The 17,500-nt window shown below is 32.2% G+C and overlaps 1 protein-coding gene across 1 annotated transcript in view; it reads left to right on the forward strand.

The window, feature by feature from the left end:
* LOC125065942 (guanylate cyclase 32E-like) overlaps positions 1 to 17,500 on the forward strand; it is a 158,524-nt gene that overhangs the window by 71,732 nt on the left and 69,292 nt on the right. Inside the window, exons 7-8 of the mRNA XM_047673802.1 lie at positions 6,370 to 6,460; positions 7,493 to 7,577. Of these exons, the coding sequence (XP_047529758.1) occupies positions 6,370 to 6,460; positions 7,493 to 7,577 (176 nt within the window). The remainder of the gene's footprint in view (positions 1 to 6,369; positions 6,461 to 7,492; positions 7,578 to 17,500) is intronic.

A 17,500-nucleotide genomic window follows, 5' to 3' on the forward strand; every position in this document is an offset into this window, starting at 1 on the left:
CTGCTGGCTAAAAGGAAATATAGTATGATCTAAACAAAGTCGTTAAAACATCTCTAAGCCATCGTGAAAATGTGATCTATCATATTAGATCTTGCCTCCAGCGCCCTTCGTACTCGCTCTATGTCGTCATCGTACTTGATTTTTTTTTAAATTATTTATTTATTTGTAAAAGCAAACTTACAACATAAATTCAAATTTACAAATTAACTAACATAACAATAATAAAATATCTAATATACCTGTCAACTTAAATTGTAAAAATAAATTACATTTTAAATTAAAATCATTGTTTTAACAGATATCAGCCTATTTTTTTTTAAAACAGCATCATAATCGAAATAATAAGTAAATTAATAATTAAAAATTATTATTATAACTAAAATTTTGAGGAAAAGTCATACACCATGTCAATACGAAGAATAGATTGAATAATCTTGTTATATCAATTAAGCAACCGCACTAAGAGAGCCTGTAAACCAATCAATACGAGACTACGCAAATAGTATGAAATATTTTGTGGGTATTGGTGCTTCTGTATGCCCTAGTGGGAACTGATATCAGTATCCTTTTCGTTATTTCTGTACTGGTCATCTTATTGTAATACTATATAGGTAGCTTTGTTCTAAAATTGTACGTGTACTTTGAAGACAAATTATTTTACATTTGATAAACATACTTCATACAATCGTCTGTGCTAAATTCCTTTACGTTTAGAGCAAGATGTATAAGCATGATAAACACTCTGAATACGCTGAGATTGAACGCTATAGAGTGGATTTCAGATAACACTGGCATACTCGAGACAGCTGCGCGCACTAAGGAATTGTACAAGATTCATTTATTTTCCTTATATGTTCCGCTTAATTATTAAATGTTTAAGTGAGGGTAAGTGGTCGCCACCGCCCATAGGCAATGGTGCTGTAAGTAATATTGACCATTTTTCACAGCACCAATGCGCCCCTACCTCGAGAACTAAGATGTTATGTCCCTAGTGCCTGTAGTTACACTGGCTTACTCACCCTTCAAACTGGAATACAGCAATACCGAGTACTGCCGCTTAGCGGCAGAATATCTGATGAATGGGTCGTAACTACCCAGGCAGGCTTGCATAAAGCACTACCACCAAGTAAAATGACGATTCAAAAGTGCTTTTAAAAGTCTACTTGAATAAAGTATATTTTGATTAATTTGATGATTTGACATTCGGTGTCTTGAAAACCCCGGAACTCTTCGTATCTATTCGGTCATATTATTTAATTGGTCTATAATAGTTAAGAATAAAATTAGTTCAAAATTAACAAAAATGTCAATGTTATAATGCTTAGAAAAAACCTGAGACAATTTTCCTTTTTTTTTTAGGTTGGCTGAAAAATACATTATTTAATGTTTATTAAAATGTTAGTTATTAACATTGGTATTATTAATAATAATCATTATAATTACAATTATATTATTAATTACTACTTCTTAAGAATCCTATTCGAATTTCTCTCGTGAAATGTTGAAATTCGACTTACAGAATAGCTCTAATAGCAATTCCATTTTCTCTACCGTCTTTGGTCAGTCATGGTTACGCCACTGTGACCTAATTAATTATGTTAACCAAAGCTATCATGACTATGAAAAAACTAGTAAAATGTGATGTATGAGGATATGATACGATTCCAATATCGCTTAATATATCTGAATATAATAGTACTAATTTTAATGAACGGTATTTGCAGAAATAATTTTTTGGGATGTTTATTTAGTTTTTATTCGAGTTTTAGCAGCGTGGTGAATAAAAGGAGAATATTTGTAACCTAGATCAGCAGTGGACAATTTAAATGGTGTTACTCTAAAGCAATACTAAAAAAACTTTAGCGCAACAAGATTAACATAAAGTTGACAACAGTTTACAGTTCAGATTTTAATGAAAAAATCGGCATGAAACGTGATTAATTACTTTTTTTACTAATCATCTAATGTTTTCAAGTTTAATAAATTCAGCTCGGAAACATTAAATACTTGGTACCCTACCAAGCAAATCTATAATTTGTGCAAGCCCGTATGGGTAGGTATGGATAGGTATGATGGTCATTGGTTATCTAACGAATGATTAATATTACATACGGCGCTACAGTCTATGGACAGTGATGATGACTTACTGTCAGATGTTTTATTTACACGTTTGCTCACCGATACCATAAAAACCTTTGGTATACCTCATTAAAACGCTTAATACTAACCCGTACTTGAATTTCCACAAAGAGCTAAGCTCCATTGGGTATCAATTCTTCAATATTCACTTTCTTGCAATTAAATTCTATGATTAAAGCAATAAGAGTTTAATCAACATTGCTTAACTAAAAACCATCCGGATTTACAGCTCTTGCAACTGGGTCAGTATCCATGACAATAAAAATATCAGGATATGTAGGTCAGGCTACGCACTATCGATGAAATTAGGACGAACATTTTTATAAGTCTATTTATGTAAAATCTAGTGCATATATAAAATCTATAGCTACAATGCCACATTAAGCATTTGACTTCAATAATGTTAAAAGTACTTAAGGATATATCTTATGTTTAATTTTTTCAGAGAAATAGGACAATTAACATCCGAAAATTCTCTGGTGCTTGCTTGGTTATCAACCCGCAAGGTGCATGATAATGCGTTCTAATCACTGCGCTATCTCAGCAACAAAATTCAAAATTTTATAGAAATTTAAATTTAACTAAACGGGAAACGGGTTAAAAAATATATATTCCCGATTTGGTTTATATATATGATGGTTTAAAATTTACCCAATAGTTATTTATTAATAACGAAATAAAATAAAAAATCTCATTTCTTGTTAAAAAATTCTCCAGAGGTTTCCTGTAAGGATCTCGGTAAATAAATTCACTATTTAAAATGGCGCAATAGTAGCTTAAGACTTACAAATACCATTGCAGACGCTTCGACTTATTCGATCTCGGAAACATTGCTGGAACTCTGCATTTTTAATTTTTTTATCCAACGTACTTTTACATTAATAAATTATTATTATAATTACTAAAATAGATCGTGGAAATACTTATTCATTTATTTTAAAGATACAAATTTATTTATTTTATTTGTACGTTAAGAAAAACTAGCGGCCCGCCCCGGTTTCGGACGGGTGTGATACATACGGTACGGGTGTACCATGTAGCACTCAGGAATGATGCAGCTTTCTTTCATTTAATTTCATTGAATTAGTGTTTTTTTATTTCATTAGTTCCGGATATTATATACAAACAAATGTTACCTATTTATAATTTTAGTATAGAAAATAGATAAAGAGGCTGTAGATCCCGATTCCGATATCCTTGTTTGAAAACCCAGGCTATTAAAAGTGTTTAAGGTTTTAGGTACGAATATATATACAGGTAACCAAAATCTATGTAATTATTTACGCGTCGTGTGTACACCCTAGTTGCGCTGTCGACACAAAACAGGTATGTTAGTACATATAGTTATCGCGCGGTAGTTTACCTACGTGAAAACGCCGCCACGGGTTGACAGAGTAGCAGGCTTCCTTTGATAAACAAGCATGATCCAATCCCCCTTCATACTTTAATCCTCGCTTAGGACAAGCAAAAATACTAAGATACTTCACTCGTTTAAACAACAAATTTGTTGACTAGGTAAATGATGAAAAATGGAATCATACTTATTTACAACGATTGTTAATCATTAAACTACTACCTACATAACTACACTAACCTTAACAAATGTCCACAGTTCGGCACGTTTACGCATATTGTCTTTCACACGATTTAATACGAGTAGGCCACTTTTAACAGTTTCGAAAGCATTAGTGATTTTTAATTTCAGCTTCTGTTCTTTGCATACTACGAGACGTTTCCTTGGACATGTGTTGGAATACGGAACTGTCCGAAGTCTCGTAGTCCTTGATTAACTTTTAAGATTACGCTGGCAGTAGGTACTCAGCGATTTGGGAACAGTTCTCGGTAAAAATTGGTAGCACCCGGTAAACTATCATTCGCACGCGAATAAGTACGAATCATGTCCAAGTTCTCTGCATTTGTGTATAATCTATATCTAATTATTAATTAAGGGTCACACTCACACACGGCAGGTATACTTGTAACATCGACTGTTAAGCGCGCGCGCGGGTAGGTGGACATAGGAACGTTACGGTGGCGCTCGTCCTACTGACCTAATTAGCCACGTTGAAATAAAACTAGTTTTTAACGGATTTAATCGCGTATATTAATTATTTTAACATCCCGACGTTTCGAGCACTTTGCAGTGTTCGTGGTCACGGGCAGACTAAGGTGACATTTGTCTGTTCGAATTAAAAAAGAAATATTATTTACAACTACCGCCAACGATTTCTTAATTGGTATCTTGAGTAGCGTTCCGGTTGCACGCAGAAGGCAATAACTGTATCTGTAGGTCTTGCAGTCTGTTGGATTTGGGATTTTAAATTTTTAATAAGTGGATCCCAAGTGTTAGAAAGTCTCCAACCATCTTCTCTATTGAAGTTCGGATGTTTTTGAATTTCAATAGCCTCGCGTATCATTCTAGGAATGAATCTGTGTTCTCTAGCGAGGATCTGTGGTTTATCAAATCGAATAAAATGGTTAGGTTTATCCAGAGCATGTTCACAGACTGCAGACTTTGAAGAACGCCTATTTTTGACATCTCCTATATGTTCCTTGACCCTAGTACCGATACTTCTCTTTGTTTGGCCTATGTAAGATAAACCACACTCACATTCGAGTTTATATACTCCCGCAGTTTGTTTGTTAAAAATATTTGCTTATATAAAGACGAATTGTACTTTGGTGTTAAGGGCAGTCTAAATTTAAGAAATATTAAAATTTATATTTATTACGTGGCATTTTGTTTTGATTCCGTATTAACGACGTTTTTTTATCGAAAAATATTCCACATGTGTACATATATGACCTTGTTACAGATTTAGCTGAAACAGATAATATCACGAAATCCTTTCTGCATATCCCAGTCACGTTCCTTCTTACAAATTATTCAACATATTTGGATTCGTTTTGTATCCCCTTTTGTAATATTTTTCTGTCTAGAAACTGCACTAGTTCACCTAGCATTGTTCTCTTGGGTTTACAAGCAAATCCAAAACAGCACAATTTTATCACCCTAATGCCCATTTGACATTCCATGAAAATAAAAATGCTAATTAAGAAAGCCTGGATTTTTTTTATTTGTCATCTATGACGTCATCGATGACCAATTCATGGTCATTTAAATAGAGAACACAAACATGACCATTATATAACGAGATCAACCAATTTCTTCAGATAATGCCATATCTCTATATCACCTACTAATTCTTTGGATTTCGTCCATTTGATTGCAAAAGGCTTGTCAACCAGTGCATTAAGTAATTAAGGCACAGAGATCATAAAGATTGAATGAAGCCTCTTTAAATTGGCAAGTAAATATTTAACGATAAACAGTATAAATGTTTATGATCCATGCTGACTGTTTTACGACTGACGATAGAATTACGTATCAAAAATATTTAGATTTTATGAATCATATGAAAAACAAGATAACATTATGTACGTGTATGCTGCTTATTAATCCGTCTATCTCATTTTTGCCGCCTTGAGTGTAGTAGAAAAAATCTCTTCAAGAATTGAGCTTGTTTTTAATATCTACCTACGTTTCGCCTTCTCTACAAAAATACATGTAGTATTTTATTCCTGATACTTTTATTACAGAGTTAAATATAGTTTTTAGGTGGAAAACGTATGTATTTACAAATAAATGTTATTGTATACTCCAGTCTTCCTATTTCAGGAAAATACTTCATGAGATCGTTTTCATAAACATTTATTCAAGGTCGTACAAAAATGCATGAAGTTTTTCACGCAAAATCTATCTGATCCGATAATTATAGAAATTTAACGTTATTACAGTCTTCTGACTTCTAAGTTTTTATTTTTTAAAAATGTATGTGTATATATGACTTTATAGATATCAGGGAATCTCCGTGAGCTGGTGGCTAATTTCCTGGATCAACGTTTACCGGAAATTGTTCTTTTGTAATGACTTACCAGTTCGCAGAATACAAATCGCTGACTATCAACAATGAGCGATTAACATTCATAATTTTCTTAATCTTAGACTTATTACAATAAGCGAATTAAAAGTCGAAGGTCTATATACCTCGTCGCAAATATCTTCGGCGGTTGGCACATGAAATTATAAATGGTCATATATATCGTTTCATCGGATTATGATTGCACACTGATGTGCAATTATATATATTATATTTGAGCTTAATCATAATATATAACCAGCTAGGAAGTAATCGATCAGGTGTAATATCTTTCAAATCTTACCTACAGATCATCTTATCCAGAACAGCAGTAGTGACGTTTTGGCGTTTCGAGCTGTCCTCAAACTAACACCTTCGCATCCAACCAACCCTTATTATCCGTAAGTAACTAAACAAACTGGAACTTAGTGAATTATAGCCTTAATATTCCATATTTAATCCTAGATAAACGTTTTACAGTTTAATCAGAAACAATAATTATATAATATATTCATTCTCAAGGTTAGCAAAATATAGATAATGCAAAGTTAGTTTAATTTAATGTGAGTTCATGATGTATGTAGTTGCTCTTTAATAAATTGTGTTTAAGCCTATTTTAGTTATATTAGTCGAATTCATTGGATTTACTTTACTTAATATACTTAATACGAGAAGTATGTTATACTTGTTTATAAATAAGGACGTTAAACATCTGTATCTATGCTAAAATAATAATAGTATATTGTAGTGTATAGTAGCTGCTGCTCTGTACTATATATATAAAAAATAATATCTTTTTCCCTTGGTAAAGGCCAAAAATTGAGAATGACTTTGCCGATGTGGTGCATCTTATTTTTATGATTTCTCATGGAAAGGTTTTCACAGAAATAAAAATTAAGTAAAATGCCCAGAAAATTTAAAACACATTCGGAAAAGTTAACATCTATTTGTTGGCAGTATTTTGTGATTTTCTTATGTTTTTGAAATGTTTTTTTTTTATTATTATTATTTATTCCAGTTCCAATAATATTTATTTAAATAAAAAATATTTTCATGGACGAATGACCTATATAAATATATATGTTATAAGAAGAATTGGTACGACTTTCCGAACGTCATACGTCAAGCTGTCATATGGCTTTTAAATTCATTCCTCTTTGGCGGGAAGCAGCGCGAAATACGGTCAGGCATATCATTGTTAAACTATTTTTGTTATAATATTAGCAAACCAGAAATTGATTAAAGTATTTTGTTATTAATTAATTATTATTTTATATTCATGTAATAACAAAATGTTAGAGACAATGAAAAGACAATGTCTTTTTTTGGTAACATTTTTTAATAAATTGTTAATAATTTCAAGCCTACTTACCCATTTAACAAAATGAGGTTTTTATATTTGTATTGAATTTATGACTTTGCATTATCCAAAGGACCCTCTGCCAAATGATCCGGCGGCTATCAGCGGCGCCGCCTTTCTGCGTACCAAATTATCACAAGATCTTCGAAGATACTTCTGTAAGTATAAACATAATTTGTATATTAATAAATTAATGTTGGGAACAATTGAGTTCTAACGCAAGGGCTTCTCTTTTACTAAATTCTTATAATACTTTGTTCGTTCATTAAGTTCTAAAGCATCTGCATTTTTGCTTTGATTTATTTTCATTCCTTCTAACATTTCCCTCTAAAAATTTTTTTTTCGAGTGCTTTTTCTCGTACTATAAACATCTATATCATACTTTTTTTTAATGTAATTTAAAGGGTACATTACACTATAAGACTGCACAGCAACAACATAACATATATCAACATGTACAACCTGTTAATTTCCCACTGCTGGGCTAGAACCTACTCTCCCGTTTGAGGAGAAGGTTAGGAGCATATTCTACCACGCTGCTCCGGAGCGTTTTAGTGGATTCGCATGTGGTAGAATTTCGTTAAAATTTGACATATGCAGGATTCCTCACGATGTTTTCCTTCAGCGCCGAGTATGACATGAATTATAAACAAAAATTAAGCACATGAAAATGCTGTGGTGCTTGTGATGCAGTGGGTTTGAACTCGCAATCATCGGTTAAGATGTACGTGTACTAACAACAAGGTAGCTCGGCTCTGCACAGCAAACTGATATAATTTGAAACTCAGATTATAGAACCAAAAGGCAGATGGAGCGCGTGGAAGATTAAAGTGGAGCAACAAAAGCGAATGATAATTGCCGGTAGTGCGAAACAACACGTCTTATATATAGTAATAAATATAGTCGTATTACCAAAATTGCGAGGCATGTCGCATTATTGGGAATCTTTGTACCACGATAAATCAACTGAAAACTCATTTATTCTGGCTCGTTAACAATCTTCTGTTGAGATGCAAATTTTTCTCCACTCTATATTTTATATTTTTACATATGACCCTTTACAGTTTTATTGTTTTTCGAAAGATAAGTAGACAGAAAATACTGAAGTATTAAAATAGCACTTAAAATAATACACGCAAGATTTCTTTTTAATTAACACTGTTATTCACATGTTTCATATATAATATAAAATCCCTTGAGGCACTTAATTTACAAGGCAGACGATTATCTACTTGCATATCTTTGTATAATATCGCCATAAAAAGTCGTAAGTTAGGATTGAATTTTAATGAAACATATCGTGTTTTCTGTGAAGGACTTAGAATATAAATGTATTCCCTTGTAAAGGATTGTATTATCGTAGCTGTGGTAGCCAAAAGCTGAAATATCCACTTAAAAAAAACCACCAAGTAGAAGACTTTGTGCAAGCCCATCTGGATAGTGTATCGCTAACCAGCTATCCTTAGTATTGTTGTATTCTGGTTTGAATTGTGAGTAAGCCAGTTTAACTGGCATAAGGGTCATACCATCTAAGCTACCAAGGTTGGTGGCGTATTGGCGACGTAAGGAATATTTCTTACAATACTAATATATCTATGGGTTGTGGTGACCTCTTACCATTAGATGTCAAATGTGCCCGCCTACCTACCTACATCATAACATGTATATACATGTAGGTACATATATTTGAAGAAACCTAAAATTTGAAATTAAATTTCTTTGACTATGTTGTACATTATTTCATAAATGACGTAGCGTTAACGACGAGGCTGCTTCCCGAAACAGTGAAAATTTTAAATATTAACTTAAATTTTTTTTTTAATTTAAAAATAATTGATTATAGAGTTAACTCGAATAAAATACATTTGATTCGATTTGATTTGATTTGTCAATTTGTATCGACAAAGAGTTTCGAATTTGATTATATAACGTTGTAGTTAGGCAGTATAGAGAACAATTCTAATAAAATATAATGGCTCTGATACTTCCCCGAATCAATTCCGATCCAACGACAAATCCTCACAAAAATAAAAGTCAGCTTAAGCGAAACTGAGGGCCAATTCTACTTATATCCTAACCGCATTCAACAGCGTAATGGAATTAGCTAAAAACCTTCTCCTAAAATGGAGAGGAGGCTTCAGTCACAGTGGGATGTCTACAGGCTGTTACTTTACTTCTATATGATGGCGTTTTATTACTTGAGTCAGTATAAAGTAAAATGGCGACCATCCAGACCGGCGACGGAAGCCAGAATCCCAAGAAGACAAATAACACCCTTTCAAGGACACAATCCGAATATCCGTCTGGAATGTATGAATTCTCTGCAGACAGACATTTATATGCCTTATTAATACCATATATTATTAAAACTGAAATTGTGATTCTGCCTTGTACTAAAAATATGCAGCCACACAAAATAAAATAAAATGTAGATTGCAAAAAGACCACCAACGGACAACATGTCTGTGAAGATAAAAAATTAACCATAAAAAAAGTAAAATATCCACTCTGTACATAATGTGAAAGATATTTCAACTGTGATGACTGATGAGCGATTACACTATTTTCATGTCTAGAATATAGAATATCTGCAAATGGACAAAATAGCTGATTCTTCGGAAAAAATGTCATAAAACTTAACGAGTCGTGGCAGACATGACACGTTCTTGTAAAACCTAGATATAAGACCTCAAAAGACGGCCTTCTTTCTTGACAATTGACATATGATATAATGTTTGAAATAGGTTCTGTCGTGAGAATCAAATATGATATACTAACTGTCAGCCCTGACTTTGAACCGGAAAAAAAACAATTTAGTTTTTATTTTTATTTTATAAACTAATACTGGAGCCTGGACGCAGTGTCACTATGTCCAATATATACAATTAAAATACACACAAAAACACATCAAAATCGCTCAAAACTTTTAGTTAAAATTTTGTAGCGTAGCAATGTACAAAATAATAATATACACATATAGTGAGTGGAAAGAAAGAAACACTGAAGCGTCACTCTGACCATGTAAATATAAGACAAGTACGAAAGAGAATAGCGTGTCCAAAACAACGCTTTAAAATTCGCTTTAAAACCGACACAAAAAATAAACTCTAAAAAGTAACAAGTAATATTTTATATATAATTATTATCATCACATATATAATAAAAACAACAGATATATTTTATTTTCAGTTGTACAAACAACAATCGATACAATATTACATTGAAAAAAAAATACATTTCAAAATTATCTTGGCAAATGTTCTACTTTTTACAGGAAGTCTCACCATGCTCTATCGTATTACACAATATGTATTAAAATGTAAATTAAACATAATCAATATAATTTTACTATATTAAACATGTAGAAATGCAAAATCTTTGTGCTTTAAGCGTGATAGGTAACAGGCAAAGCAACTTTCACATTTATAATTACTAATACTATAGACTGCATACGTGACATAACGTGTACACGGAGGGAGTATACAATAACTCGAATAGATAACAAACACATACATGGTAACACTACGTCCATTATTTTGAAACAGTTTCGTTTTGATGAAAAAAGCTATCAGGTTTATTTATAGTCAAGTTGAAAGCTCACATCGGGATGGCTTTCAGGCTATGTACGGCCTTCAACCGCAAAATAATATTTTTTTTTAAATCAGTACATGATGTCGTGAAGAGGAGTGCGACACGCACATGTATTGTGTGTGTCCGTCTCTTCTCGTCAGCATCTACATTCCGAATCGGTGGTGTTTTTCCTTAAAGTAGTTCTATAAAATGATGATTCAAAAGAGCTTGTAAAAGTATTTTTTGGTTTGATTTGATTTTATAATGTAAGAATTAAACGTAATTAATAAGTAAATAATTTTAATTAAGTTTTCCATATGTATTTAATTAGTAGTTTCGGATTTTGTGGTAGCATAAAATTGAATTTAATACATTACGATTCAAAAGTGCTTTTATGAGCGTAATTAAATAAATAATATTTTGTTTTTATTTTGTCATTACTCCACAGAGTTTGATCCTTATTAGCGATACCATCGAATGATGTAACATTACAGGTAATATTTTTTTCAAAAGCAACGGGTTTGATTCATTACTGAGAATATTGATTTATCAAAAATCCAATGATGCAGTTTTACATCAAATTCAGTTCGTAATTTGGATAAATTTGGTTTTTCAATTAAAATAAATTGCAAAACAAATTAAAATAAAAACTGTGCAGCTTAAAATAATATTGCATTAAAGTTTATTTTGGGAAAAAATGGATTATTTTAAAAGTATAATGAATATCGTATTTTTATTTAAACACCGTTTGCGGAAAATATAATGCTTTCTACTGTTTATTAAATATAACTAAAATAATTTCTATTTTAGAAGTATGTGTTTCTTTTTGAAATTGCACAAATAAATGCCTTTATTTAACATATAAACCGTCCAAATGTTTTTCACTGCTCTCACGAGGACTATAAAGCCAGTTGAGCGTATCTTAAAGTCTTTGCTTAATAAGAAAAAGCGTGTTTGTCCACTAAATATACGACTGCTTCGAACCAGTTAAGCGTTAACATAAATTCATAGATTACTTTTATACATATTTTCAATCAATAGAATATGTTTTATCGTATTAAAAAATATATCATGGATATAATAAATTCGATCATAATTTCAGGTAATAAACGCTTATTTTGTTTCTCAATTTTTTATCTGTTATTCGGATATTATCTAGGGGGAATATTTTGACTATTTAGAGATTACTGATGGTGATAAACTTATGTTCTTATAGAAAATATACCTGTATATATCTATAAAGTTTGCAAGTATTGCAAGTAATATATATATATATATATATATTTGTGATTATAATATAGTAATATTCCATTTTATATTTACTTCCAAAGATTTACAGACAACTTCGACGACATTCAAAACGCCATTTTGTTATTGAATCCATAATTAATCTTAACAGTGCGATTCTATAAAAATTCACTTCGTATCTCACTCGTGAAAAGTTGGCAACTGTTACTTTTATACGTTTTATAATTATTATAGTCAATGTCAAATAGAACAATCGGACATTTCACGATCGTGTTCTGCTGTGAGATTCGAGTTTCTTGTTACAGAATATCCCATCAGACCAATTACGTCATGTCAATTCGATGTTGAAGTTGTTTATTTGGCTTGACTTATCCTGTGATTGGAGTAATACTGCCTTTATGGGGTGCATAGTTTATCTTCAGTGATCTGTGACTTATCTGACTTAAATTAGTTTCAGTAGTGTAAGTCATTCCTATAAATATACCTTACTAGTCTTTATATCGCCTGCTGTGCTTTATAGATCTAAACAACATTATATTACGATGGGAATTGCGATTCAACGAGGAAATGCTGCTAGCATTCTTGCCACCATTCCACTCAGTCTTGATTTATACAGCAACTATTTAAAATAATAATTCTAATATGTATATAGATAAGGTACTAGCGTTAAAAAATCTTATATAAATAAATGTTAAGAACATATTTATTTTTATGGATATGCTTCATCAATCTCTAAGTAGAGCAATATTATAAAATACGGACGTGTTTTTTTATGATAAAGGTAGTCGGATGGTCCATTCGACGATAAGTGTTCACCATCGCTCATAGACCTTGATGCCGCAAAAAGTATTAGCTATTCCTTAAAACACAAATTCGCTACCAACCTTGGGAACTAAGTTGCCATGTCCCTTATATAGTTATACTAACTCTACAATACAGAACCTATAATATTGAGTATTGCTTTTAAGCGGTAGAATATGTGATAGGTAGGTGGTACCTCCACAGGTGGGCTTGCACAAAACTCTACATGTAATGTCTATGGGCGATGGTGACCACTTACCATTAGATGACCCATTTTCCAGTCTATAGTTATGTCTGTCTAAAGAGATAAGGCTTATAGCCATTTCTACGAAATGTTAGATAAAGATGATGAATCGCTCGGAATGTTATTGATAAAATAAATAATTTATTATTTCTTAGTACAATCATAGTCGGATAGCGTTTTCAATGTTGACAAAGCCAAGTGCTAAGCGTTTATGGCATCAATCTTGATTTTCTTTCACATGGCCAGCTGTATGTCGCCTGTTCCCATATGCTTAACAATATGTTTTTGAGACTAGCATGTGTGTGTATTTATAGTATATATGCTCACACAATCAAATATCTTGTAAAACAAACGAAAAAATATCAAAAATGTTTTTTCGCAGTTTAAAATTCAACATACATCAATTACACTTACATGAATATTAGTTTTATTTTATTATTAATGTTTTTAATAAATAAAAGTGGTACGGTTGTGTGGCGTGTAAAATATATGAAGATTTAGTATCCGGACAACGATTCGTGTTAAATTTCCATATAACAAGTTTCACAAGGTTAAAATATTTTCAGAACAAAAATAGTGTTTGTTAAAAGATGAGCTGCAGTGTCCAGTACAAACGAGCAAGGTTATAGGCTCATCAAAACTGGCTAACAAGCTAAATGGTGACACCATGTTTTCTATACATGAAGGACAGTGCTAACTATGAAACTTATTTTATTTATTTACGTTCGTAAGATATTTTTGTAAATATATTTAGTAAATTTTACTTGGTGGGGTAGGGCTTTGTGCAAGTCTGTCTGGATAGGTACCACCCATTCATCACATATACTATCGCCAAGAAGCAATACTTAGTAATACTGTGTTCTGGCTTGAAGGGTGAGCCAGTGTAATTACATGCACAAAGGATATATCTTGTAGTACTGGTATATTTGTAGTACTGGCCATTTCAAATCAAAATATTTTTTGTTTGGCTAAGAATTCTAATTACAAATTAATACAATTTGGCAATGACGTCAACGCATTAAATGATACCCCTAAGACCAAAACCTAAGACCAAACAAAAAAATACAATCAAATTACACAGGATATTTTTTTTTCATTTCATTTACTTACAACATCCTTTAACAATGACGAAGATATTGTTATATAAATAACATACATACATAACATAAACAGCCTGTAAATTTCCCACTGCTGGGCTAAGGCCTCCTCTCCCTTTAAGGAGAAGATATGGAGCATATTCCACCACGCTGCTCCAATGCGGGTTGGGGGAATACACATGTGGCAGAATTTCGTTGAAATTAGACACATGCAGGTTTCCTCACTATGTTTTCCTTCACCGCCGAGCATGAGATGAATTATAAACACAAATTAAGCACATGAAAATTCAGTGGTGCCTGCCTGGGTTTGAACCCGAAATCATCGGTTAAGATGCACGCGTTCTAACCACTGGGCCATCTCAGCTCTTTTATATAAATACTTACGGCCAAAATAGGTCAAACGTTGCCGTTCCGAACCGTTCATTCACAATTAATAAGTACGTCTTTTACCGTAAATTAATTATTAACTAAATTAAATTTTGCATAAAGTAATTTTCAATCGTTATTTTAACTCAAATTTGTCAATTTAAAACACGATAACATCGACGGTAGTACATTAGGCGATTTAAAAAATTGTTTTAGAAATGAATGTAATTGAACTACGAGAACATCGCTCAGATACAGTAAACCTGTATTTAATTTTTATAAGTCCGGAGCAATGCTGTACGATGTAACGGCTGCCTAACTTTACCTATCCTTGAAGCGTGCAAAACTGTTATTACCAATTCTGGCAGGGTTGAAACAGAAAGACAATTAATATAATTATATTAACAAAACGATTGTTTAATAATTAAAAAAATTATAAATAACACTTTATGAATAAGTTAGTTAGTAATTTGTAATCAATATTTGACATTGTTGAAATGTTACGTTCAATTTTCAAATTCAATTTTCCATTTTTTGTACGTTTTTTAGTTCATGTGCTAATCAATGTCAAACGAAAATAAATACAACGCACTCTCTATAAACGTTTTACTTGTACTGTTAGTATCCACGGAGTATACTACGTCATAGCAAACTATTTAGAAGCCTTTGAATTCCTACTTTTAATTAATTATTGATAAATTTGTAAGATACATTTTTAGACGCTAACTACTTTATGTTAAATTTGACCATTGAATGCAGTGATTTCTATTCCACATGCGAAATTAGATTTTCTGTTATTTTGTTCTACAAATAACGTCGCGTGTGAACATTACAGCTTCATAATTTACCGATATAGTATATAATGTAGTAGTAAATAAGAGCGATACTAAGTTTTTAAAAAAATATTTTTACCTCGAACCGACAAAGGACAAATAAGCCGCCGCGTTGATTGTCATTTACCAAGTACCTACCTCGTATCTTTGTAGGTGACGCCTGACACACGTTTGTGACGTTTTTACAAGTTAGTGAACCAGTTTTATCAAATGACGTTTTACATCGTTTAATTTGTTTTTCCGTGTGAATTATTTTATTCGAAAATTTCACTTATAAATTTCTTGATCTTTTTATTTATTTAATAAATTCATCAGCCCTATATTAATGAATATTAATCGTCGTTTTATTGTATTATATATTTATTGATTGTAATATTTTCATAACATTAGAATCTTTTTCGCCATCATGGATACGTTAAACATCGAATATGAAATGTGAGCTGTGGCAGCAACGCGGTAACCGACACAAAACATTAATGTCGTTTACGGAGCGAACATGTTGAACGAAATGGAATATATTGTTATAGACAATGTAATAGATGAGACAAAAATGTGATGACGTAGCTTATTGTTCTCTCATTAAATAAAACTAGTTTTTAACGGATTTAATCGCGCAGACAGTCTGCCCGTGACCACGAACACTGCAAAGTGCTCGAAACGTCGGGATGTTAAAATAATTAATATACGCGATTAAATCCGTTAAAAACTAGTTTTATTTAATGTGTAATAATCGCGAAAATCTAAGACAACATTATTGTTCTCTCTTTCTCTAAAACTATCATGGCTGAATATGCGTAACTCTTAGTCTCCTGTCTCAGTTATTTAATAGTAAAAAAAAAATTATTGAGTATATTTATTTTATTCAACATCCTTCTGGTTATGGGCCCAGACTCGTAATTGGGTTGAATAAAGGTATCCACAAGAAGTCATCACTGGCAAAAAAAGCACGTACGGCGTCATGTGCTTGGAGGATAGAATTTTTGCCGGGAAGAAATTACTTGTTATTGGTTTGAAACAAGGCAGGAAGCAGTAAAATCATGGAAAATATAATGGATTCTTTATTACACGGAGCAATAAAATTGGAAGGTTCCAAGAATTGGAATATATGACGGTTCCAGACTACGGTTTTGCTGTGAGGCCAGGGCTTGTATCAAATAGTCACTCGTTAAACGGCACTACGATAAAACCTGAAACTGTCGCCGACTGTACTCGATGGGAAACTCAGGATGCAAAAGCCTAACATTGCTGGTTACAAGGATGATGAAGATATCATGGTACATATTTAATCATGCAAAACTAGTAAGTGTTACTAAGTATTAAGTGTCTATGAAAAAAATCGGAGACGAGTATTCATATTTTTCATACAGTTTTTCAATTTAAATATGAATAAGGTTCAGAGATGACCTTCTTCTCAAAGATACAGGAAATGCAGAATCCATTAAAACAACTTGGTGAAACTATATCTGATAAGTTCGTAATAACGAAAGTTTGGATGTCCTTAGAAGACCAATACAAGCATTTTGTATTTGCCTGGGAATCTGCGCCTGACGACAAGCAGACCTACGATAATTTAGTAGCCAGGTTTCTGATAGAACAGGAAGGGATAAAGGAGAAAAGCGGCGGTAAAAGTTCGCAATCATCTTCGTCTGTTGCAGTCGTTGCTAAGGCAAACTTTAATAAAAAATTGCTAAAATACTTAAATGTAATAAACTAAGACATTTTCAAAATGAATGCAAATTTAATCAAAGTGCTAGTTAGAACGATTATCGCAATAACAATAACGACAAAAACAGACGATTTGACGACTTCTGATCAGTACAAACGACCACACTATCTGCTGTTGGTATGCCCGCTTTCATTCTGCAATTTTCTATAAAAATCTATAAACATTACACACAGAGAATATACGAGACAACTATGAG

This window comes from Vanessa atalanta, chromosome 8, assembly GCF_905147765.1.
Source record: "Vanessa atalanta chromosome 8, ilVanAtal1.2, whole genome shotgun sequence".
NCBI classification, from domain to species: domain Eukaryota; kingdom Metazoa; phylum Arthropoda; class Insecta; order Lepidoptera; family Nymphalidae; genus Vanessa; species Vanessa atalanta.